General features: G+C 31.5%; 1 protein-coding gene across 2 annotated transcripts in view; it reads left to right on the top strand.

Annotated features, from left to right (window-relative positions):
* The window catches only part of LOC126880485 (latrophilin-like protein LAT-2), a 620,828-nt gene that overhangs the window by 360,184 nt on the left and 233,735 nt on the right, over positions 1–26,909 (top strand). For both annotated transcript variants that reach the window (XM_050644360.1, XM_050644361.1), the window contains exon 2: positions 8,093–8,253. In XM_050644360.1, coding sequence (XP_050500317.1) covers positions 8,093–8,253 — 161 coding nt within the window. The remainder of the gene's footprint in view (positions 1–8,092; positions 8,254–26,909) is intronic.

Below are 26,909 nucleotides of genomic sequence, written 5' to 3'. Positions count from 1 at the left end.
ACCATTGCACATGTAAAGGACTTCAAGTACCTATAATCAATAATAAATGGAGAGGGAAATATAGAACTGAAAAAAAATAGCAGGGTAATGAGTGCAATACAATTAGTTATACTATGCATTAAATAAGAATAGGGTATTATTAGGAAAAATGAAGTAAGCCTGAAAACAAAAATTAAAGTATTTAAAACTGTATACGAGCCAGTGCTATTCTACGGTGAAATGTGGACAGTGAACGACAAAATACGTAGTAAATTTCAAGTACGCAAAATGCGATATTTGCGAGCGGTAACCGGGGTGACCAGACGTGGTCGTATAAGAAACGAAGAAATACGTGAAGGGTGCGGTATCGAAATATGTGTAAAGGTAGAACTGTAAAGAGGGTATGGAAAGCTGCATCAGATAAAAACGATGTAGAGGCAGGCCAACAAGAACATGGAATGCAGATATTGGAGAGGTTTTCACAAAAAGAAATATTGAGTGGAGAGAGGCAGAGAGACTCTCTACTGACCGAAAGGCATTGAGACGTTTGATTTCTCCACTTGCCTCGATACCGTATGTAGTGGAGTCAATGAAGGTTTTCACCTCCGATTTCGTTGAACCTTCATCGATTTTATGAAAATTGGTGAGTAGTTAGAGGATACCTCAAGGAACAAAGGTGACATGATGCCAACTTGCGCTTTTACCCTGGGGGTGGATGCCAGACCTTCTCGGGGGTGAAAATTATTTCATTAAAAATAATACCATAAATCGATAAAGGGGCAAATTCTAAGCAAAATTTGTTATATAAAGTTATTAATATAAATCAATACTTTTTGAGTTATTAAAGATCAAAAATTTTATTTTTTCGTAAAAAAATGCATGTTTTAAAGCTGTTTTTCACGTGTAACTTAAAAACTATAAGCTTGTACAAAAAAGTTATTATTACCAAAATTAAAGATAATGAAAAGTTGAATACACTTCTCATTTAAAGAACTGCACTAATGTTAATTCAAAGTAAGTTATGGGTAATTGAAAGTATATTTTTTTCGACGAGTACGCAAATCTAAGTATTCAACCTTAAATAACGGGAAAACGATGCATTTTATAAAATATACCTACTAAAAACTTGTCAAAGTACTTTCGAACACCTATAAAATGAGCTCCATAAGACGTTAATAGCATCAAAATTAAGCAAGTTATGATGAAAATAAGAGAACCCTTTGGATTTTTTTTTTGAAAAAAGTTAAAAATAAAACATCGTCATTTCCACAAAAATTAAAATTTATAGAAATTCTTACAAAAGTTTCTTTATAATGGTATAAGTAATGATTTCAACAATTTTGACCGGTTTAGAATGCATATTTTTGAAAAAAAGATGTAATTTAAAAAAATCAGAATTTTTCAGATTTTTGTAATTTTCATTTTCTTTTAATAATAACTCCAAAAATACTCAATATACGAAAAAAATGATATATAATTAAATTTTTTCTGTATCAAATATTTTATCTGTCTTACTATTTCTGTAGGGTACAAAATAACCGAGATAGAAACGTTTAAAGCTTAAATTTTGCTTGCGAGAACCATGTAACCGGGCAATTTAACCTTTTATTTGTAAAAAAGTAAGGGGTTTAGAAAATTAAATTAAAAGTGGTTTAAAAGCCTTTAGTTTCAGCTTTCAAATGGTTTTTAGGCAAATCTCACGTCTCAAAATTAACGGAATTATTAAAAAAAAAACAATAACATTTTTTGGAAAAATTTTTAAAAGATAAATTTTGAAAAATTTTTGGAGCATAAATTTTAATGCTATCAACTTGTTCGTGGGCTCATCTGATAGATATTTTTAAATACTTTGACAAATGTTTCATAAGTTTGTGTTATAAAATGCATTATTTTCCCGTTATTTAAGCTTTAATACTTAGATTTGGGTAGTCGCCGAGAGAAATATACATTCAATTACCTATAACTCACTTTTAGTTAACACTAAAAGGTTTTTCTAGTAAGAAATTTATTTCATTTTTTATTATCTTCAACTTTGGTAATAATAACTTTTTTGTAAAAACTTATAGGTTTTGAATTATTTATAAAAAATCGGTTAACAACGTGCATTTTTCTCAAGAAAAATTAAAATCTCTAATCTTTAATAACTCAAAAAGTTATGATTAATTTCAATAACTTTATATAACAAATTTTGCTTAGAGTTAGTTCCTCTATCGAATTATGGGGTTATTTTTAATAAAATAATTTTCACCCCCGAGAAGGGGTGGCACCAACCCCCATGGTAAAAGCGCAAGTTGGCACCACGTCACCTTTGTTCCTTGAGATATCCTCTAACCACCCCCCAATTTTCATCCAAATCGATGGAGGTTCAACGAAATCGGAGGTAATAGCTCATATCCACCTTCATTGACTCCACTAATGGTATAAGAGGATGGCTAAAGTAAGCAAGTAAGTGTACATCATAGGTGGAGGGATTAAGGAATTCCATTGTGAATAATTATAAGGGCAAATGCAATCACAAGGGCTGAAAAGGTTAAATGTTAACAAAAGTGGAAATTACCCGAATTAATATTAAATATCTTTTAGCCTTATGTGGAATGCCTTCATTTTAACTAACTTTATGTAAATTCGTTGTATACTATTTAAATCCCCTTAGACCAGGGTAATAAGCTAGAAATAGACCATGTTCGGGACACTCAAAGATCCAGGTAGCTGACTACTTTTTTAGTTATTATATACCTATAGGATGAAAACCTACCTGTTTCCTGCCTAGAGTGCGCGGCCGTTTTTTAATTATTAACAATTTAGTGGAAAAATCGCGATTTTTTCGATTTTTTGCACCCCTTTCAAAAGCTAAACAGTTGACATAAAATTACATGATTTCATTTTTTAGACCATTAAAAAACCTTCAAAATGCCGATTTTTGAAAGTTCAAAAGTTATTTTGTTGCTACGCAAACTGCAAAATAAATGAAAATCGTTATTTGTTAATACCTTTTACTAAAACTACCTTAGAACCTTAGTGTTTCACACAAAGTTGGGTATTGGGGTACTTAACAAACCCTCAAAATTTGAGACCGATCCATTAATTAGTTTAAGAGTTATTCTAATTGTTTATCCCAGAGACTTTTATTTTGCAATAACATAAGACAGAAAATAATAAAGATAGGGCAATTCTGAGTATGCCAAATAAAAGTAGAAAACTCATGCTATCAAAATGTACTAAAAACGTTAAAAGATTATCTAATATAGTCAAAAATCCTAATGAAAAATTTGTGAAATGTTGTAGTTTAAAAACATTTAGAATAACTTTAAAATTATTGTCTGTAGAAAAAATCGTTTTACATATTAGAAAAGCTGGTATTTTACACGAATTTTTAACAATGTGGTTTGACTGGTGACTAGTCGTGGTAAGTGAAGAGAGAGCTGGGAGCCGACAAATGCACTAGTTCAAAAACTAAAAAAAGCAACTTAAAACTACTATCATTTTCTATATCTCGGGATCTACTGAATATGTTTTAATCGTTCTTTTTTTAATTTGTATGCAATTTTTCTGTACATTACAAATATGTAATTTGTCTAGACATTTTTTATTAATAAACAGTCTAATTTGTTTAAACCATCTTTGAAAAAATTATTTTTTCCCAAAAATCCATGATTTTAATCATACTATCCCTATTAGTCATAGAAAAAGTTAAGGTATACTTTAATAAATAAATTATCTTCAATAAATAATTATCTAATAAAAATCATTTATTTATTAAAGAAGTGTACTTTAACTTTTTCTGTGATCATTAATGATACTATAATGTGTTGTAATTGCCATACGATAAATAACCAATATACCATGATTAAAAAAATAGATTTTTGTAAAAAAATATTTTTTCAAGAATTGTTTAAACAAATTAGACTGTTTATTAATTAATAAATTTATAAACAAATTGCATATTTGTAAGGTACGTAAAAATTACATACCAATTAAAAAAAGAAAGATCAAAACCCATTGAGTTTATCTGGAGATACAGCAAATTATATTCGTTTGAAATTGCTTTTTCGGTATTTTAACTCATTTGATTTGTAGGTTCCCCCTAGTAATCGTTTGCACTATATTTTTGAAAAATCGTAGAGGGTGCTGTGAAGGTATAATGTTTGTGCAAATTTTTTAAGGAAAAATACAAATCCCCTTCTTTAAAATGGCATTATTTAGATTCCTTAATTATTATAAACAAATTAGCTGTGAATTAAAAAAAAACATACGGCTAACTTTGTCCCAAATGAACCCAGACTAAATTTTTTTTTGGAAATTCGTGTAATATACTGTCTTTTCGAATATATAAAAAGATTGTTTCTACGGATAACATTTTAAAAGTTATTCTAAATGTTTATAAACTACAAAATTTTAAAAATTTGGCATTAGGGTTTTTGACTATGTTAATCATTTTTTATCTTTTTTTAATACATTGTGATACTATCACTCTTCTACTTTCATTTGGCATACTCCGAATTGATATATCTTCATTATTTTCTGTCTTATCTTATTGCAAAATAAAGGTCTCTGGGAAAAACAAATAGAATAACTCTTAAACTAATTAATGTATCGGTCTCAAATTTTGGGGGTTTGTTAAGTACCTCAATATCCAACTTTGGATGAAACACTAAAGTTCTAAGGTAGTTTTAGTAAAAGTTATTAACAAATAACAATTTTCACTTATTTTGCAGTTTGCCTAGCAACAAATTAACTTCTTAAATTTCAAAAATCGGTATTTTGAAGGTTTTTCAATGTTATAAAAAACTTAATTTTGCAATTTTATGTCAAATATTTAGTTTTTGAATGGAGTGCAAAAAATCGAAAATATCGCGATTTTTTGCACTAAATTGTTAATAATTAAAAAACGGACGCAAACTCTAGGCAGGAACAGGTAGGTTTTCTCCCTATAGGTCTACAATAAATAAAAAAGTAGTCAGCTACCTGTATCTTTGAGTGTCCCGAGAAAATCCTTATTACCCTGGACTACCTGGTGGTATATTTTTTAAATGCCGATATTAAACTTAATAATTTATTTTATTTTTACTGAGAAATTACTGCGCATATATTATTATAAAAAATTCAGATATATGTTTTTTTTTCATTTAAACAAAATTGAACTTGCATGAACTACTGAGAGTTATTAGCAGGGGGTACAAACAAAAATTACAAGTATTCCATGTCTTACTATGTATACAATTTAAATATACTACATTAAATATTGTAAAATTTAATGTCCTTTAAATTGGTGAGTACTTTGTTTAACGGGCAGCTGAGATCCTTTATGTTGGTTGTGAGGTTATTTTTGCTTCTTTCGTGGATATAGGTATGTTTTGAATTTTGGGAGGAATATTTAAAGGTGTGAAACAGTCAATATAATGTAAAATAGGTTAATATCGCTAAATATCCCAGCTCCACTAGTTTCATTTCTTTTTATCTCACAACTTAATAAGTTTTCCATCTTTTGTGCTATTTTGCCGGTTATTAGCGCGCTCATCACTGTATAAGAGCATATGTATAAGAATTTTCAAATTTTAATGCCATATTCGGATTCAGCATAATCAAAAACAAAATAGAAACATATTTGAAAAAGGTAAAATAATGAATTCAACGATATTTTTAAAATTATTTATCCAAAATATTTGCTATTATTTAAACAATTAATAAACAATTAGCGGCAAAATCTGTGAGTAGAACTTTTTACTTTAACATAGATATAAACTAACAAAAAAAGTTTTAGAAAAATTTAAGCTTGTTTGAATTATTCCGCAACAATACATATTTTCGTTCTATCTTGACTCCCCTAACAGTAGATAATATGTAAATTCGCTGTATACTTTTTAAATTTCCGACCTGTATACTTTTTAAATGCCGATATTAATTTGATAATTTATATACCGATACCTATATCTTATAAAAAAAACTTCAAAGGAATGTTTATCGCATAAAATAAAATGGATTTACTTTTTGAATAAGCGAAAATGGAAAAGTAGTTGTCAGATTGGGGGATTTCATTTTATAAATTAATCCCAAAGGAGATGGCGTAACAAGATCCTTCTTTTCCCCAGCTTAAAAAAATTCCTTGATTAATATCATTGGGAATATGATTACGTAAGACGTTGCTTCCTAATGGAAATTGTCTCTATACTCCAATCTCTTTATATCCTCAAGTTTTTTTCTTTTTCTTTTAAAGCTTAATTATCTGTGAAAAATTCGATTTCGAAACGTTTTTATGTTAACAAAATTGATATTTAGACATTGAAGTTAATGTTTTAAAGAAATTAATGTATTTATTTTTTATATGAGAGGGGCAAAATTATGAAATAAATTCATTCATTTTTTCGAAAATGAAAGATTTTAGGGAGAAATCCCGAAACAAATCGATTTTTATCTTTAAATTATGTGTTTTTGGCATATGTACGACACTAGTCACGTCATCCATCTGGGAGTGATGACTTAATGGATGATTTTTTAAATAAGTATAGGGGTCGAGTTATAGCTTATTTGAAAGTTTATTTAATTCTCCATTCAGTCATATAAACATAATTAATAATACAGCGTGTTCAAAAAAAATTTAAAATAAATAATTGACATAAAAAGAATAATGTATGTAATTTGTTTAATTCAAAATACATTTTGCTGCTGTCAGAAAATAAATTTTGTCAAAAACACATTGCTTTTCATTTAAATTAAATGTTTAATTTGCCACCCACCTGCCTCGTGGAAGATTGAAGGTTTAATTTAAGCGAAAAGCAATGTTTATTTGTCATATAACTATTTTTTTCTCTTTTCTGGTAGCAGTAAAATGTATTTTGATTTAAATAGATCACAAACATTCTCCATTTTGTGTGAATTAGTTTACTTCAAAAATGATTTTTTGGCCACCCTGGGTAAATAATTACGATAATGTTTATATCAAGAAAAAGAGAATTAAATTACCTTTCAAATTAACTATTTTCGACCTCCTATTTCAATTTGAAAAATTCATCTATGACGTCATTACGCCCAGATGGATGACGTCACTAGCATGATCTATATGTCAAAAAATCATAATTTAAAAATAAAAATCGACTTGTTTCGAGATTTTTCTCTAAAATCTATTCTCGAAAAAAATGAATTTATTACATAATTAATCCCCTCACTATTTATATAAGAAATAAATGATGAGATATTGCTATTTTAATTATTCTTACACTTTAAATATATCATACGAAATATGAACAATTAAATACCTAATAAGACCTATGCAGTACTTTTTTTGATATACATACTTACTTAATCATTATTAAACAATAAAGCTATAAGTACTTACAAAAAAATGAAAACTTCGAATGCAAAATAGTATATTGTACAACAAGTGAGAAATAGTTATTTATGAAACAGTTCGTGAAGTATGCTTTTTGCGAACGCAGGCGATTTTTAGAGCACGAGCGACAACGGAGCGAGTGCAATATATCGCGTAAGTTCGCAAAAAGTACTTCACGCAAAGTTTCATACAATATTTTATCTACGATATACCAATAAAAAAACTGTAACTCTTCGTCACTGAAATTCATTTCTATTCTACAATTTTTAGAACTTTGACATTTAAAAATCCTAACTACTTTCAAACCACAAAACTGTCAAAAATTTTTTTTGTAAGTCATTGCTCATATTGTCATCACCATGACAACGCGAAAGTTAAGGATATTTGATTATATGAAAGTGTGCCAAAAAACCCATTAAAAGTGTGCGAAAAAGTAAATCCCATTTAAAATACATTGTTACTTCAAGCACACTTTAAACCCTTTACGCACTGCTATCTATAATGAGAGTTTTCACAAACTAAAAGCTTATACATAATATGACATAGAGTAGATAAAAATACATATTTCTCACGAGCAGAAAGCAGTTTCTTTTGACGAAAAGTCTTGGATATAAATATTGTTTATTATTTTATTTCAATTATTTTTAATTGTTTTATTACAGTAAACTTGGTATCTGAGAAGTTTCGTCTTCGTCGTTTTTAATTATTTAATTTTTGGAATAATTGAACTCACATTTAATGCTTTTTTAAGTATATTAGGATTACTTACGGTCAGTATTGTTTCAGGATTCCGAGCTATGCATAGCCCTTGCATTCGCTCTTCAATATTCTCGATTATGCACATTCTGCTGGATGCTACTGATGACACATAATATGCACAATCAATTCAGGACTGGTTTGCATTTGGTGCCCGTAACGGATAATCACATAACGAAAAACTTTCTCAGGTATGTATTTCCTCTCTACTTTCATTGTTTTTATTATTGTATTTTTAGATATAATGTACATACATAAATTAAATAAGAGCTTATATTTTTGTCTTTAATATTCTAAAGTTTAATATGAGATGTTTAAAATAACAATGACAATAATTATTATGACATGTCAATGACAAAGCAAAAAACTCTTCTTCTTCTTCTTCTTCTTCTTCTTCTTCTTCTTCTTCTTCTTCTTCTTCTTCTTCTTCTTCTTCTTCTTCTTCTTCTTCTTCTTCTTCCTTTATTGGGTTATATCCCTCGGGATAATTCGCCCAGCTTAAACCAGGGAAATACTCTTGTCTTGCTCTGGGCAATCGAATATTTCCAAATATATATGTTAAAGCCTCAATTTTTTTAAATATATATTAGCAGGAACATCTTCTTATAGGGCCAGACAGTCCCTACAGGAAAGGCATTATTATAACATAAGGGTTAAGGCTTTTATCATTTGGAGGTCTAATATCTTTTTATATCTTTATCTTCTTAATTTTTTTAATTCAAATTTGGGAATTGATTAATTTATAAATTAAGTTTGGCTAAGTTAAGGAATTTAAGGATCAGGTTAATCCTACGTGGATTAAGGTTGGACATAAGTAGGCAAATTTCAATGGGAGTAGGGATATTTGTTTTGGCTAATTCTTTATATAGGTCAAAATTTGGTGACATATTAATAGGGCACTCAAAAATCAGATGATTTAAGGACCCAACTCGGCCACAGTCACAATATGGGTCGTCTTTTACTCCTATCCTGAATAGGTGAACTGGAGTAGAACAATGACCTGTCCTCATTCTAATAATGGTGGTTATATGTCTTCTGTCTTGGTATGCAAAATTGTGGTACCAGGGGAGTTTATCTATCTGACCTACAATTTTAGAGTAAAATGAATTATTTCGATTTTTCCCCTGCCATTCTTGCTTCCACCGATTCCAGATGGAATGCTTGATGTCTGGTAGAAAGTTGGAATAGTGAAGAGTGATACCAGCAGCTACATTTAAGGTTCTACCTATATTAGCTAGTTTATCAGCCACCATGTTCCCTTTAATATTCGAGTGTCCTGGAATCCATGCCAGACTAATATTAACGTTATTTTCTTTCGCTTCAATGATGCCTCTCTTGGTCATGAACGATGAATGTTCTGTTTCCATAGAATAGGTTGATCTGCCTATTTTCTGTAAGGCACTTTTAGAGTCCGAGCAGATGATTGCTTGTTTAATCCCATTTTTCAAAATAATTTGGAGGGCATGATTAATTGCGACAATCTCAGCCGTACATATTTGGGTATACTTAAGTAGTTTACTGGTATAAGAATAGTTGATCTCTCGGCTAAAGACACCAAAGCCTGCTGATCCTTCATCATCAACCGAGCCGTCCGTGAAGAATTTGGTGTGACTAGGTTTATTTAGAATTATTTTTTGGAGTTGAAGTGAGGCAAGTTCATCTGAACGATTAGATTGGATATTTATGATTGGAATTGTTGATAATTGATGGTCTAGTTCAAAGTTATGGCATGGGTATAAGTCACTTAAATATAAGTTGGGATAAGTACTTTTAAATTTGTTTTTTAAAAGCACCAGAAATGGAATATTTCTGTTTTTCCAATTATTTTGGTTCCTTTGAATTGCCAAGTCTAACAGGTCGAGAGCGGAAATAACTGGGTTGTCAATTAACATTAAATTTTTTAATATAAATTTAGAGCTAAGCCATTCCCATCTAGATTTAAGCGAGATCTGACCACTTTCACTTAAGAGAGCATGAATTGGGGTAGATTTCATGCATCCAGTTATAATTCGGATACTTTTGTATTTTAGTTTCTCCAATCTTTTAATTAAGGAAGTTGGACAATCGAAAATTACCTGGCAGCCATAGTCCAGATGGCTCTGAATCAGACCATTGTGTACAATTTGTAAGGTTTTTGGATCACTTCCCAATAAGTCCCACAAAGAGCTCTCATCACATTCAGGCCACGATTTACTTTTAGTTCTATTGAGTTTACATATGAATTCCACTTTAAGTTTTTTTGAATATTTACCCCCAGGTATTTGACTAAATCCACCCAACCAATATTTTGGTTACAAAATATTACGTTAGGGGGAGAGATTTTCGTGTTTCCTTTTGTAAATAATATTGCAGAAGATTTGTTCTTAGATAGATTTAAATTGTGGTCTAGCAACCATGATTCCATCTGAATCAAGAATTTATTTACATTAATTACCAATTCATTAATATCACTCCCTCTAATCAGAAGAACCAAATCGTCTGCATACTGAATTAGTCTGCATGAAGAGGGGATTAAATTATACAAGGAAAGACAATATAGGTTGAAGAGGATAGGGCTTAATGGGGAACCTTGGGGTAGTCCCAGACTTGATTTTCTTGGGTTTGTCCCAGTTTGTCTTTGACAAATAGCTCTCTATCATTTAGAAGGCAGAAAATCAAATTAGCCAGTTGGGTTGGAATGTTATACTTTAATAATTTGGAATACAGGAGTGATATATTGACATTATCATAAGCAGAAGAGATATCTAGAAAGATGCCAATAGTGTATTGGTTTTGAGCGAAGCCTATTTGAATTGTTGAGGTGAGGTATATAAGGCATTCCGTACAACCTCTACCCCTTCTAAATCCTAGTTGTAGTGGATTAAAAATCTTATTATGTTCCACAGTCCACTCTATTCTATTCTTTATAAGAGTTTCGAGCATTTTGCCTACACATGAAGAAAGAGCTATTGGTCTAAAGTTTAACGGATTATTACAATCTTTATCTTTTTTGATTATAGGTAAAATTACTGATTTTTTCGACTGAACAGGAACTATACCCGTTCTAAGACTTTCATTGAAAAGTTAACAAAGATCCAACAACGGGAAGATTTTTTAACATTGAGTAGGAAATCTGATCCAAACCAGGAGCCGAGTCAGATTTAATTGAGAGGGAGTTCTGATACTCGTCGAGAGCAAATTGCGGTTCTAGGGCTTGAGGAGATATAACCAATACTTTATTGACAGCGGAAAGGGGGGTTAAGCAACATCGAATTTCGTGGGATATAGGAGTAGAGGGCAATTGTGTATGTATTGAAGGTTTCGAAGCCGATACCTTATTAATTTTCTCCCACACAACTTTTAGAGGAGTGTTTCTATTTAATTTACTGCAAAATAGCCTGAAACTATTTTTACGTTTTGATTTTAGGAATTTTCTTGATTTGGCTATATTCTTTTTAGCCTCGATATAGTTTTCCATTGAGGGGATATTTTTAAATTTTTTTAAGGCAGACACTCTCGCAGAGACGACTTCAGCACATGAGTCATCCCACCATGGAATGTGGTATTTGGAATTATTAGGAGGGTGAAGCCAAGGTATTGTTTCATCAGCTACCGATGATATGGACTTAGTAAAAAATTCGTAACCTTCCCTGGGAGAAGCTAAGAAAATGCTGTTTAAATTGTTATGATAAGTAGACCAATCAGCGTTCTTTAGATTTCTTCTTTTATATGAATGCGGGGGAGATTGAGGAGGACATACACCTATCTGACATATTATGGGGGAAGTGGTCACTAGTTCCAGTATCTGAAATAATGGACCACTTGCCCACACTGGCTGCCACATCGACTGATGCCATTGTTAGATCTACTAACGACTTACTGCCTCCTGGGGCCACCAGTCTAGTTGGGGACCCATCATTGAGAAATACTAGCTCAAGTTCCTCCAAAGAATCAAAAATAATCCTACCATTGTGACTGTCTCTAGAACTACCCCATGCCTTATGATTACAATTTAGATCACCCATGATTAAAAATGGCTTATTAAGTGATTTAACAAGGGAAAACCAGTTGGACTTGGAGATAGAGTTGTCTTGTGGACAGTATGTATTAAGAATATTCAAATTAAAGGTAGGGAGAAATGTGAGTTGGAATTGGACATCATGATTGAAGCCTGGATTGGCAATTTGAATTTCCCTATAATCAATATTGTTTTTGATAAGAGTAATTAATCCGCCATAGCCATCCTCTCGATCTTTTCTGATTATTTGATACCCTCTACATTTTATAACATGTTGGTTTGAGAGCCAAGATTCGCTAATAAGGATTACATCTGGGTTAAGGTTTTTTATAAGGATTTTTAGATTGTCAGAATTAGTGTTATATGAACGTATATTCCACTGAATAATAGTTATCGGAGTGTTAGGATTCATTATATAGAGTATGTTTGCTAGACCAAGGAGTCAAAAGATCTCGAATCCTCAGGCTCGAGATCCTCTATTCCCCTCCGACCCTGGTTTACATTTGTATTGAAAGGTGATACACTTTTGTTTATGCTAGTCTTTAGATCTGCCATATTGTAAGGAATGGAGTACGATTTTGAGTTTATTAAGTCCCCAATGAAGGTCATGACGAGCTCCCTGTGAGATTGGTTCAGCATAGACATGGCCTGATTGAAATCCAAATGAAGTTGGGATAAAGATTGTGAGTTAGTGATTTGACAATCAGAGTGAGCAGGATTGAATTTTGAAGTCGAGGGCTCATTTATTCTTCTACCTGATGGATTAATAAGTAGTCTTTGGTGGGAGACTTTATCATGACCTGTATTTTCTTGTATTGAAGGTCTTCTTCTTTTTGGTGGAGATTGAGTGACTTGACTAAAAGGTTTTGAATATTGAGCTGAGGCTGCAGACCTCCTCTCCTGTGGTAATATGCCATTAGAATTATTCTGATCGCTATGTAAGGGGGTAAATCGTTTATGTTTAAAAATGAAATATTATGGATCCTAGGAACCTGCTGACTTGCCTCATAGAAAGATAGATTAGAAAAGGACATTGGATCCTTAATATCTTTTTGTCTGACTCTTTCTCTACAATTACGACTACTTGATTCATGGTCAGAAGATTTGCAGAAAATGCAATATCTTGTACACCTATTAGATGAAGAATCCTCATGAGAAGATCCGCATCTAGCACATTTCTTTTTTCCTCTACATTGGTTCGTAGAATGGCCATAAAGTAAGCAATTCCCACATTGAAGAACAGGGCTGATGAATGGTGTGACCCTCATTGGTAGTTGATATATAGAAATTTCTTTAGGAATAGTTTTTCCTGAAAAAGTTATGCTAGTAGTTCCCGTGGAGACAAATTCAACCTTTGAATCCACTTGTACTCTTCGGTTCATTCGCTTAACACTTAATATCTTACATAAAGCCAAGTTGGTTTCTGATGCCTCCTTTATTTCTTCCTCTGTGAATCTTTTATTAACTCCCCTTACTATACCCCTACAAGAAATCTGATGAAATGGAATGAACACGTCATACCCTAGGGCTTCCCAATCTTTCCTCACAACGAAATCGTTGGCTGCTTTTCTAGTGGCAAATAATACCCCTATCCTGTTTTTACCTTTTCTACTGATTTTCGTGATTTCTTTAATTTTTAAAACGGAAATAGATTTAGCTATACTTAACACGTGGTAGTCTCCAATATTTTTATCCTGACCCTGGACAAATACTTCATAAGGACCTATGTCGGTCTCCGAATATAGTATTTGTTTTTTTTCCTTTAAGACTTTTCTGAATAATTGGAGGTTGAGATTGACATTCATGTTGGTTGATTTTATTAGGAGGGTCAGGTGGTGGAGGAGGATCGGGAGGAACTTCTTCCTCCATCTTATGCGGCAGATTGACGAATTTAAAATCTATGCCAGTCGATGCAAATTAGAAATTAACAGGAAAATATAGATAGTTTTGGCCCTTACCCTTTGGATGAGTTTCAAAAGTCGTCCGTTCACCTCGAACGATAATCACAGATTTGTCTATTTTAAGTTTTCTTCCAAAAAATCAAATGTCAAACACAACAAAATTCACAACAAATATTCACTGCGAAAAGAAGCCGAGGCTGTTCATCCCAGCGGACCTCGACTTCTTATCAACGATAAATAAAAAATTAACAAGAACTAACAACTGTTTTCAAATTAAATTAGGTTTGATGAGGTTTTTTTAGCAAAAATTAAAACTGTCCAAGCAAAAAACTCTGTATACATTTCCAAACCGAGTAACATTTCTTCTTCTTCTTTTAGTTTTATGGCCTCCACCTCTTAGGTACTTGGCCAGTCCTCATATTTAGACTGTAGTTGGAAGGGAATCCTCTTTTCAAAGGGTCTGGATTTTTCCATATTTCCTTCTTTAAATTCATTGTGATATGATTTTCAAAAAACTATTTTATATTTTAATTTGAAATATTGTTAAAAATTGATTGATTTTTCTTAAGGTTTGGTCATTAATATTATGTAGGAGATTTTGTATTGAAATGGGGGTTGGACTTCCTATATTAGCCCAATAAATGACCGTTTTGGAGTGTAATTCTCAGGGGCAACTCCGAAATGCTTGAAAATTTGGATTTAGGTTCTACTTACACTCCACTTCAAAGTTGAATTTGTGTCGTTGGTTGCTTTTACTTGGGTGGTGACAGTCACCCCTCGGGGGGTGAAAAACGTGTGTTTAAAATAAGCCCGGAAATGGATAAATTGACAGATTATAAGCAACTTTCGTTCTATAAAATTTTTTACGTAAGTTAATACTTTTTTGAGTTATTCGCGATTGAAAATATTGATTTTTCGACAAAAAAACTACGTTTTCAGACAGTTTTTCGCCAGTAACTCAAAAAGTTAATATTTTTTCGAAAAAAATATTCTTAGCAAAAAGCTTATTAAAAAAACAAAAAAAAATGGTGTATCAGTAAAGTCTAGAAAATAAAGTAAAAGCAAAGTTGTAGCTCATGAAATTACGTTCTTGTTCGTCTAATTGCAAATCGAATATTTCAACGCGAAATGACCGAAAAATTAAGCACTTTTCGGGAAAACCTTATTTATGTTTTTAAAGTATCTAAAAAGCTTTATACTTGTTTTTTACTACCAAAAAATTTATCATAAAAAATAAACGAGTTACAAAAAAAAAGTTGGTGTCTTTTTTTTGGTAAAAAAAAAATCGTGAAAACCTAAAAAGGGCTAAAAATTTCAGAAAGTGAGTTTCACTATACAGGGTGTAACGAAAATACAGGTCATAAATTTAATCGCATATTCTGGGACCAAAAATAGTTTGATTGAACCTAACTTACCTTAGTACAAATGTGCATATAAAAAAAGTTACAACCCTTTGAAATTACAAAATAAAAATCGATTTTTTCCAATATATCGAAAACTATTAAAGATTTTTTATTGAAAATGGACATATGGCATTCTTATGACAGTAGCATCTTAACAAAAAATTATAGTGATATTTGGACACCCTATATAACTTTTATGGGGGTTTAGTTCCTTTAAACCCCCCCAAACTTTTGTGTACGTTCCAATTAAATTATTATTGTAGTACCATTACTTAAACACAATATTTTTAAAACTTTTTTGGCTCTTAGTACTTTTTCGAAAATTCAGTTTTTATCGAGATATTTTGAATATTTGTCAAATCCACCACATATTTGGATATGGTTAAGTACGATTATGGAGACTGTAATAATATGAAAATTTATGTATGATTTACATTTTTAGGTATATTTTGAACCGTATTAAAAAAGAAGCCATATCTCGATAAAAGTTGCCTTCTCGAAAAAATACAAAGAGGTAAAAAAGTTTTAAAAACATTTTGTTTAACTAATGGTATAGCAGTCATAGTTTAATTGAAGCGTACACAAACATTTGGGGGGTTTAAAGGAACAAAACCCCCATAAAATTTTTATGTAAACATATTAAAAAAGAAGCCACAACTCGATAAAAAATGCATTATCGAAAAAATACTAAGAGCCAAAAAAGTTTTAAAAATATTGAATTTAACTAATGGTACCACAATAATAATTTAATTGGAACGTACAGAAAAGTTTGGGGAGGTTTAAGGGAACAAAACCCCCATAAAATTGTTATGGGAAGCACAAATTTCACTATAATTTTTGTTTAAGATTCTCCTGCCATAATAATGCCACATATCCATTTTCAATAAAAAATCTCTGATAGTTTTCGATATATTCGAAAAAATCGATTTTCATTTTGTAAATTCAAAGGGCTATAACTTTTTTTATGTGCGTATTAGTACTAAGGTAAGTTAGGTTCATTCGAACTATTTTTGATCGCAGAATATGTGGTTTAATTTATGACCTGTATTTTTGTTACACCCTGTATATGCTAAACGGTGACCTATATAGAATTCGAATCGAGTTGGGGGCAGTTTTCATCATCTTACCCCGCTAGGCCCTTTTAATCTACTGTACTTTTAATTATTATACCTGCTATTCATTATGTTCACCTCTCGAAATTTAACGATTCTAATCAAATACAAATGACGTTCTGATAGGATTAAGATACTCATTTTTATTACGTTGATCAATTCTCGCTCTTTGTACATGGTCTCTAGCACAAGTTCGTTGGGTATGTGTGCGGTCGACAGGATTCTGAGCATGCGACGGTAACACCACAACTCTAAAGCCTCTAATTTGTTAATGTTCTGTCCACAAACATTTTTAGAAAAAGAGACTTAAAATATTTTGTTTTTTTAGAAAATCAAGTAGAGTCGAGTAAGAGGTGAAACCCCTGAAGACAATATTATAGAAAGAGAACAATTTATTGTAAAGCAATTACTAGAGGTGAAAAAAAAATATGTTCAGCCTGTACAGGCGCAAGGTTTGTTTCATACTTAAAGTTTTCTGTAATTAACCCTTTGTTGGTCGTGCATCGGATTAGCAGTCCCATTGTTTCCTTTTTTTTTGTTTAAATACAAGCTATTATCATTGTTTAAGTAGACAATGTCAAGTAGTCTAGTTATACAATGCTATTATAGATACGGGATTGTAGATTTGGGATATCTTTACTTAATCTTTTGAGAATTTTTTACCTAATTTTTATACAAAAATGCTGGTTTTATTTCTTTATACATTTACTAAGAATGCGTCAGGTACCTGGATAATGCTACAAAAATTTGTTTGAATATAATGTGAAAGATAATGTGATCATATTTTAATCATAACATATAACTAATTTGTACAATACAACTAATAAAATGTTAAAATTTGCCCTAATTACTGTAAGTAATGGTATTTTACCGAATATAATATTGTGAAATACACAATAATATAACAATGCATAATAATATTAGGGTAGGTATCGGCGATCATAAATATCTTAAAGCTTTATAATAACATGTCGTAAAATAGCAAACCTTTGTCGCTAAAAATATAATAGCTGGGAAAGTGAAAAGTATGGTTTACAATCACATTCACAGTTGAAGAATTCTTTAAAACGCTTAATATAAGCAGGTGTTTAAACATCTATAACAATTTGAACAGATTCTGTTTTCTTCGTAGTATAAGTACAGTTTTTGCCCAAATTATTAGACGCACTGTAAAAGATTTTATAAAAAATCTTAATTATTTAATTATCTGGCAATACCGTTGTAATACTAAATAGGTTTTTTGTACGTACCAGACACAAGGTATGTTGTTCGGTTGTCTATTTAATTGTCTATATTGAATCACAAATAGAACATTATTATTAATGAACCAATATCTATTTATTAACTCTTGAAAGAAAACAGATATAACGAAAACTAAATATTGTCAATTTGTTGTTGTCATATTGTGGCTCAACAAAATAATAACATTTAATAGTACTTTAATTATTTTAATTTAATAGACTTTAATACAGAGGAAAGCTTTGTATTTCATGTCAATCACAACTGTAAACCACATACCGCTAATTGGCTTAGTTTTATAGTAAGTTTTGATAAAACGTTTTAGCGGTATCTACCTCTTTTTATATAAAACTTTATTTTAAAATATAATTAATGGTTTCCTTAATAAACTGGGGCATATATCCATGCATAAAAACTATTAGCTAGTTCACAAATCCCTAACGGGGCAAAATTTTAGCATCCAATTTTGAAATCGATTTTGCCACCATTTTGTCAAATGTTAGTTACCGCCTTTGTGCCTAGCATGACAGTGTAGCGAGGTAAACGCAAAAAACATGATTTCATTTTTTTTTTAATTTTAGAGTAAAATTGCGAGTTTGAAAATATTCCCCACATAAAATTTAAAATAGACCTCATTTTCGTTTTCAGCACGATCAAAAACATACAATATGAATAAAATTGGCCATTCACCTCTCCGTTCACATCTACGCAAAATGGGAGTACAGCAATGGGAAATAGCTGCTCAGGACCGACAAAAATGGAGGGAAATAGTAAACGCTGCCAAGACTCACATAGAGTTGTAGAGCCAAATGATGATGATGATGATGATTCACCTCTCCGTGGTCAGTATCTGGTTATTTTGGGGCGCCTGCCGCTCGCCTATATTGTTTCGTGAAAAAAATACAATTCTAGTACCGGTATAAATGCTTCATCATTTGTGTTTCTCAATATTTTACGTATGTTAAAAAATTTAAATAGAATATTAATGCCCTTAGCTTAGGAAGTATTTTCAGCGGATGGAATATGCTTCAGTTCATTAAACATAACAGCTTTTAAAATTGGATCCGTTTAATACGCCGATAGAGAAACTTTTCACGAGCTTTATCCCTAAAGTCAATATCCGGAGGATATTTTATAATCCTGATATATGTGCACAAGGTCAAAATCCATTTTTTATAATACTCGGATTGCCAGACAGCTGGAAATTTTATTCAGGCATTGGTAGCAAGTCGCATTCGTTTGAATATTTAATGTGTTGAATTCTGGAATTTTTGTTATTGAAGGGATTCGCAAAAATTAACACAAACAGATTAAAAAAAATTTAATATATTTGGTCAAATCCATTTCAATTCCTAACCAAAAGAGATTTTGTGAAACAGGAAGAGATGAAATAATCCGAAATTTAATCAAAATAATCTAAAACATTTTAGAGAGACTTCATTTTAGAGATTCAGAACGACTCAAATAGTTTAAACTTCTTAGATCCTACATTAACACTCAGAAATAGAACGATCGACTATTTTCAGAAAGCCAACCCATACAGGTACTGTTATCCCTGCCGACACACAACACTCTATAAAACACAAACTCGCTGCTTTTTACAGCTATATCAATCGTCTTCTATTCCATTAACGCCAACCTCATTTAACAAAGAATTAAAAATTATCCAACAAATAGCAATTAATAATGGTTATACTGTGGATTTAGTGAATAAAATATTACACAAAAAAAAACAAATAGACTGTTAGAACATCAAGTCTACACACAGCCCATTCTAGTTGAACCAGAACCAAAACCATACAGATCTTTAACATTTACAGGCCAATTCTCTTATAAAATAGCTAAACTTTTTAAGGATTACTGCAATATTTTATTTAAAACAAATTCAAATTTGGGATTGGCTTTCCTTAATAACAAGGACAGTCGTGATAGATCTGAGTGTAGTGGAGTTTACGAGCTGAAATGCCATACTTGTAATGCAAGCTACTTCGGAGGAACCTTTAGATCATTCATCACTAGATTTAAAAACATCTGAGATATATACAACGCCCAACACCAGTCACATTTCTCCCAACATATCCGTAACTCAAACCATAGCTTTGATCCTGATAATGATTTCACCATTCTTCATATCTGGAAAAAGGGCCACGTCCTCAATAACCTAGAACATTTGGAGATATTAAAATCTTTAAAGGACCCAAATACACACACATTAAATGCCCAATTAGAGCTTGAAAAATATATACCAGCTTATTCCGTTCTACTATAAATCATTCACTCAATACAATAATACACAACCAGACATCTAATATACTTTCTAAAAAATAAAATTTACTTGAATTCTACTCTTCATTAACACATACCCTAAAGCATTTTAGCTATATTTCTTTTCATTTTAATTTTTACTGTATTTCCACACACAATTATAGAACATCCGCACTATATTGAATAAACATACAATACCACTTACCTCCAATTTTTCAATTTTCATTTTTTATTATTCCGTTATTTCAATTGCAGTCCAATTCACCATAGTAATTTCTACTTGATCTATTCAAACAGTTATCAATACCAATCAGTGTTCCATCCCACAATTTCTCCAATCAAACAATTAATCCTGTTCAATTACCACGTGCACTATCCACGTGTTCAACATGTAGCTCTTGTAATCTGAAACTTAAATAGGTCAGAATATTTGCTGGTATGACATTTCAGCTCTTTTCTTTAATTATCCCATAGCAGACTGTCCACCAAAACATTTAATACAGAGTTTGATCAATTATCATTTAATATACCACATGTTTCTTAAATTTGAGTTTCATTTCATACACCTTTCATTCCATATCATTCAGACTACACATTTAATTTAATTTAACCACATGTTACATATTAGATATAGTTTTATCGTTATTCGAACGCATACTCGGACGTACAATTTATCAAGTATTTTTCCAATATATCAATAAATTCAAAACTAAAACTTACGATAAGACAATACAGCAGGTGGTTGGTTGGTGCTCTCACCAAGCAATCAAATCAAATAATAAAACTTAATCTGAATTTCATTTAAATTAGTGACCCCCCTCCCCTACCAACAGTAAACCATCCGCTTCCGTTGGACCATGCCGACTTGTCTTGTCAATGTCATATACAGTAGCACCAACCAACTTTCTACGATTTAATCTGTCTTTATTATTGTACTATGACTACTTACTTAAAAATTTTCAACATTGACCAAAACATTTGGCCAACTTACTACCTTCATGAAATAGTTGATATGCTTGTCCGTCATATTATGCTTTCGAAATTTCGCCATTATTATCCCACTTTCACTCTACAATTGCTTTTATACAGGGTGTAACAAAAATACAGGTCATAAATTAAATCACATATTCTGGGATCAAAAATAGTTCGAATGAACCTAACTTACCTTAGTACAAATATGCACATAAAAAAAGTTACAGCCCTTTGAAGTTACAAAATGAAAATCGATTTTTTCAAATATATCGAAAACTATTGGAGATTTTTTATTGAAAATGGACATGTGGCATTCTTATGGCCGGAACATCTTGAAGAAAAATTATAGTGAAATTTGTGCACCCCATAAAATTTTTATGGGGATTTTGTTCCCTTCCGCTAGAGCATCTATGCCATTTCGTTCGTTGCAATCCGGGACTGCACGCTGGGGTTTGTTTTGGTTGGATCAGGGAGAGCAGCATATGTGCCTCCTGATGAGAGACTAATAAGTTTCGAAACCGGTAGAGATGCTTGCAGCACTCTCTGATTGGACTAGAATATGGTTCGGCTGTATTTTCGTTTTGCAACGAAATTGAAAATGGTTATTCATTTTTAAATTATTATTGTAGTACCATTAGTTAAATTCAATATTATTAAAACTTTTTGCCTCTTAGTATTTTTTCGATAAGGCAGTTTTTATTGAGTTGAGGCTTATTTTTCAATATGTTTACATAAAAATGTTATGGGGCTTTGTTCTTTTAAACCCCCCAAATATTTGTGTACGCTCCAATTAAAATATTACTGTGGTACCATTAGTTAAACACAGTGTTTTTAAAACTTATTTGCCTCTTTGTATTTGCCACATTTTATCGAGATGCGGCTTCTTTTTTAATGTGGTTCAAAATATCCCTAAAAATGTAAATCATAAATAAATGTTCATATTATTACTCCATAAGTCCATAAGTCTCCATAATCGTACTTAACCATATAATATGTGGTGGATTTGACAAATATTCGAAATATCTCGATAAAAACTGACTTTTTGAAAAAGTACTAAGAGGCAAAAAAGTTTTAAAAACATTGTGTTTAACTAATGGTACTACAATAATAATTTAATTGGAACCCACACAAAAGTTTGGGGGGTTTAAAGGAACAAAACCCCCATAAAATTTTTATGGGGTGTCCAAATTTCACTATAATAATTTTTTCTTAAGATGCTACTGCCATAAGAATGCCACATGTCCATTTTTAATAAAAAATCTCAAATAGTTTTCGATACATTCGAAAAAATCGATTTTCATTTTGTAACTTAAAAGGGCTGTAACTTTTTGTATGTGCACATTTGTACTAAGGTAAGTTACGTTCAATCGAATTATTTTTGGTCCTAGAATATGTGATTAAATTTATGACCTGTATTTTTGTTACACCCTGTATAAAAAGTACATTTATTTTAAGTTTTAATTTGATACAATTGTTACATTTTTATTTATGACAGAATCAGTTTATAGTAGTTGATACATATAACTCTTATGGATGTTACTATTTAATATTTAATATTTCGTAACAATATTTATTCTTGTACATTTCATATTAATTGGATTTTGACCTAAAGCTGGCAACCACTAACACAAATTTTAAGAAGAAGAACTTGACATTTAAACTAACCTCGATCTGACTTAACACTGTCAATGCCAGTCAATGTTCCCTCTCAAAATAAATACAAATAACCAAGTTTGAGATCTTCAAAAAATCAATTATTTCAGTGAATTCAACAAATGTAGTGCTACTTCTTACCAAATTTTAAACCATTTGTATGTCTTGTCTGTGTAGTTGTGATAAATCCTATGTGTGTTGTGTCTTGTATTATGTTAATGTATTGATTTATTTATTTTAAGCTTCTCAATGTAAGCGACTACACCCTGTAATTATTAATTCATTATTTTCTGAATATACACCATCATACAATAGCTTAAACAAACCACCACCCCTTTCTCAGAGCACCTTCAATAATCTCCAGTTTGACCTACTGTGTCAAATTAATTAATTTCCCATATTTATTTACATTAAAAAAATTTCTAGTGTTATGCACCTACATTGATACAAACTAACTGACATCCCTCAGTCCTTCGACTGAGAACAATACAATCTTAGAACTGATTCCTATTTGTCTTTTTCCTTACTTAGACCTTTGCCCATAGCTCAAAAATATCTAAGAGCAAAGACCGTTACAATCGTACAAGTGCATACACAGAGTCAATCAGCACTTTAGCTGCATTTACGAACTTTCCATCCAAACGTGGTCTTTCTCATAGCTAATACATCCATCTCTGTTTCATATAAAGCATCTGCCTTCAGGATCCATTCCAATTCACTGTGTTTTGACCTACGAAGCATGCCCGCCTACTCAGTCCTTCAACTAGCTACCCTACGAGCATAATCTGGACGTTTAAATAAATACCAAGTTTTTTGTAAAAGGTATATATTAAAATACCCTAAATAAGGGTAACAATACAAAACGTTTTCGGATTAAGGAATCCATCATCAGTGTTTAAAAGCCCTAAAATTAAGTATAATCTAATTAAATGAGATAAAAGTTAAAATTGACAAAGGTTTTCAAGAACAAGAGGCTATACTTACAAAATTTGCATGCCTGAGCCACCAAAATGTATAGGGTAAAAACCCTTTAAATGTAAATCATAAAGTTATTTTACATATTTATATAAAATTCATCGGATGTTATAGATAAACCTGGATGTTACCCAGCGCAACACAGGACTCTCCCCACGTGGTTGGAACTTTTTTTGGAGAAAACCTCACATATTGGATTTCAATGGCCAACTGGCAACTGAATTCAAGAGCAACCCAAAATGACATTAAAAACTGTCAATGTAACCTAGTTGTAATATTACTTCAGCCACAACGTTAAAGACTATTTGGAATGCTTTAAGATAAAAAACAGTATCAAATTTAAAAATATTAAAAATAAAAGATGTTCGCAAAATATGAAAAATTTTTTCCCCTGAAATAATGCATTAATGAAGTATTCAAATAGGGAAATAAAATGTTTACGTTACAGGACGTTATGCAGTCAAAAATACCAATAGGTGTTGTATTAGTGGTATGAAATTATCAATACAATTAGACAAATAATGGTAAAGGCCTTATACTAGGAACACAAAATAGTATGTAATGTGTACATATGTGTAAGATTTTAAGAGTATTTATTAAATGATAATTGTTTAATGACTGATAACTTGCTTGGTAGTCGACCCAACATAAATTGGATAATGATAGAAAAAGTGATATGATAATTATAGAAATACTGTTTTGTTTTTATCTGATTGACAATGAGACTAGAGTAGCTTGATGAAACTGAGTCCTCCAGAGACCTGACATCAAATTGGTTAAAAATGAAATGATTGTAAAATATGGGGGAGGGGAGTAGGAAGGTATGAGAAGTCTGACCGAGTATGTTGTGATATTGGACCATGGAAGATGTGTAGTGTGTTGTTATGAAATGAGAGTTATCTAATCTATAAGCTATGAGATGAGGCTAAGAAGACAGGTGGCTGGAATGAGACTCAATTCTGATAGATGTGGTTGTATTTGTGATGTAGGAGCTAAATTTTGGAGCTCTTAAATTCAGTTGTCAGTTGGCCATTGAAATCCAATATGTGAGGCTTTCTCCAAAAAAAGTTCCAACCACGTGGGGAGAGTCCTGTGTTGTCCTGGGTAATATCCAGGTTTATCTATAACATCCGATGAATTTTATATAAATATGTAAAATAACTTTATGATTTATATTTAAAGGGTTTTTACCCTATACATTTTGGTGGCTCAGGCATGCAAATTTTGTAAGTATGGCCTCTTGTTCTTGAAAACCTCTGTCAATTTTAACTTTTATCTCATTTAAGTAATTAGGTTATACTTAATTTTAGGGCTTTTAAACACTGACGATGGATTCCTTAATCCGAAAACGTTTTGTATTGTGACCCTTATTTAGGGTATTTTATTATATACCTTTTACAATAAACTTGGTATTTTTGTGATTTATGGTATACAGCCAGCTACAGGAAGTTTATTTTCCTCGTGTATTTTTTTTAAATAAATAATATCTGTAACGCCGACCTGAAATTGATCTGTATATTGTATGGATCGAAACCGGTCGTCGAAGTAAATTAAATGATTGTGAGTACGTCTGTGTTTCTTTACTTCGTTTAAAATGAACACACATATGCAACCCATTCAACATTTTTATAACTAAAACACTACCTGGAGCAGATTTCCATTCAAATCATAAATTATTAATCTTCTTCTTCTTCTTTGTAACGTTGTCGTTGTATCTGATGCTCCAGGTAACAAAATACAGCCGAAGACAAAGGTTCACTTTTTAAAACATTTGTATTTAGAATCAAAACATACAAAAGATAAGATAATTAGCCTTAATTACTCGTTAATTTCGTTAATAAAATATATTTTTATAATCTAAGCATCGAATTTTCGGTTCGGGTCGATGTGACGATATTTTGTACATGAATGAATAATATTGACGATCGCGTGGATTAGGAATTACTTTTATTAAAATGAAATGGACGTATAAGGAGAGGAAATCTCGCTCAGCTCGCCAGGGGAAAAGACATGTTAACAAATACGATCACCGCTCGTATAAGGATTGGTAAAAGGAAAACCGTCGAAATTCGTTCAGTGCACCAAAGACGATTGGGGTTGTAGGATTGCGGAAAATGGTCGGGATATAAAACTTAAACTCACCTCTTATACCTCGTTGTCGACTATTATTCTTCTATCAACGCTCCAAGAATAATAATCAACTAGGCTTTTAGTTCCGACGATAAAAACATATTTATTATATTTTTCTTTTTCGGGAACGTTACAGTGCCAGCATTAACTGGGGTAACTGGGATGTAAACAAAGGAATAATAATACGCACAGAATAAGCCAGCACCGCCTTCTATAAACAAAGAAAATTACAATTACACTAATGTAAAAATTGAAGGCCTTTGGGATACAGAGAAATAACAAAAACAAAAAAAAATCGAAATTTACAATATTTAGGCCACGTAGAGAGAGATCCTGAGTGGTATATCTTTCCACACCTCATAATATAGGTCAAGGTAACTGGAAGAAGGTTAAAAAATATAACATCTTGGCTCCGAAATCTCTGAGGGTGGTATAAAGGAACAAACGCTAATCTGTTTCAACATGCCGTAAACAAAGTTATTTTTGATAACATACACTAATGCATAAGCATCAAAATTAACGCACCACCTTAAAAATGGGACATTTTTGATGTCTCGTATTTGCTAAACCTCTTATCCAATTTGAGTGATTTTTTTAGTATATCATAGCTTTATTCTTCAGGAATATCAATGTAATAATAATATTGCTAAACAGGTAAGTGTCATTGTATACCGGGTGTAACAATGATAGTGTGTTTTTTCCTCAAACTTTGGAACACCCTGTGGAATATTCTAGCGTATATAAAATATTGAAATTAAAACTCAACTGTAGTAGCCTTAGGCTTTCTCAATATTTTTTTGCTTGATTCATTTGCTTATGATGGATAATAAAAAGTTAGGTATTTTAACAACTAGCAATGTTATTCATCAATACAGGGTGTTTCTAAATAAGTGCGACAAACTTTAAGGGGTAATTCTGCATGAAAAATAATGATCGTTTGTTTTATAAACATATGTCCGAAAATGCTTTGTTTACGAAATACGGAATGTTGAATTTTTTCTTACAAACTGACGATTTATTTATTGCTCTAAAACTGGTTGAAATATGCAAATGAAATTTGGTACGTTTTACTAGGTAGTTATTGCGCATTTTTTAACATATAATTAGGAATTGTATATTCACCAATGGCGTGCACACCGGTATAAACATTTTAAATACATCCCGTATGCACGCCAATGGTGAATATAAAATTCTTAAGTA

Source organism: Diabrotica virgifera, chromosome 2 (genome assembly GCF_917563875.1).
Source record: "Diabrotica virgifera virgifera chromosome 2, PGI_DIABVI_V3a".
In the NCBI taxonomy this organism is placed as follows: domain Eukaryota; kingdom Metazoa; phylum Arthropoda; class Insecta; order Coleoptera; family Chrysomelidae; genus Diabrotica; species Diabrotica virgifera.
Note: the sequence above shows the minus strand (reverse complement) of the source record. Positions and strands in the feature narration are given on the sequence as shown.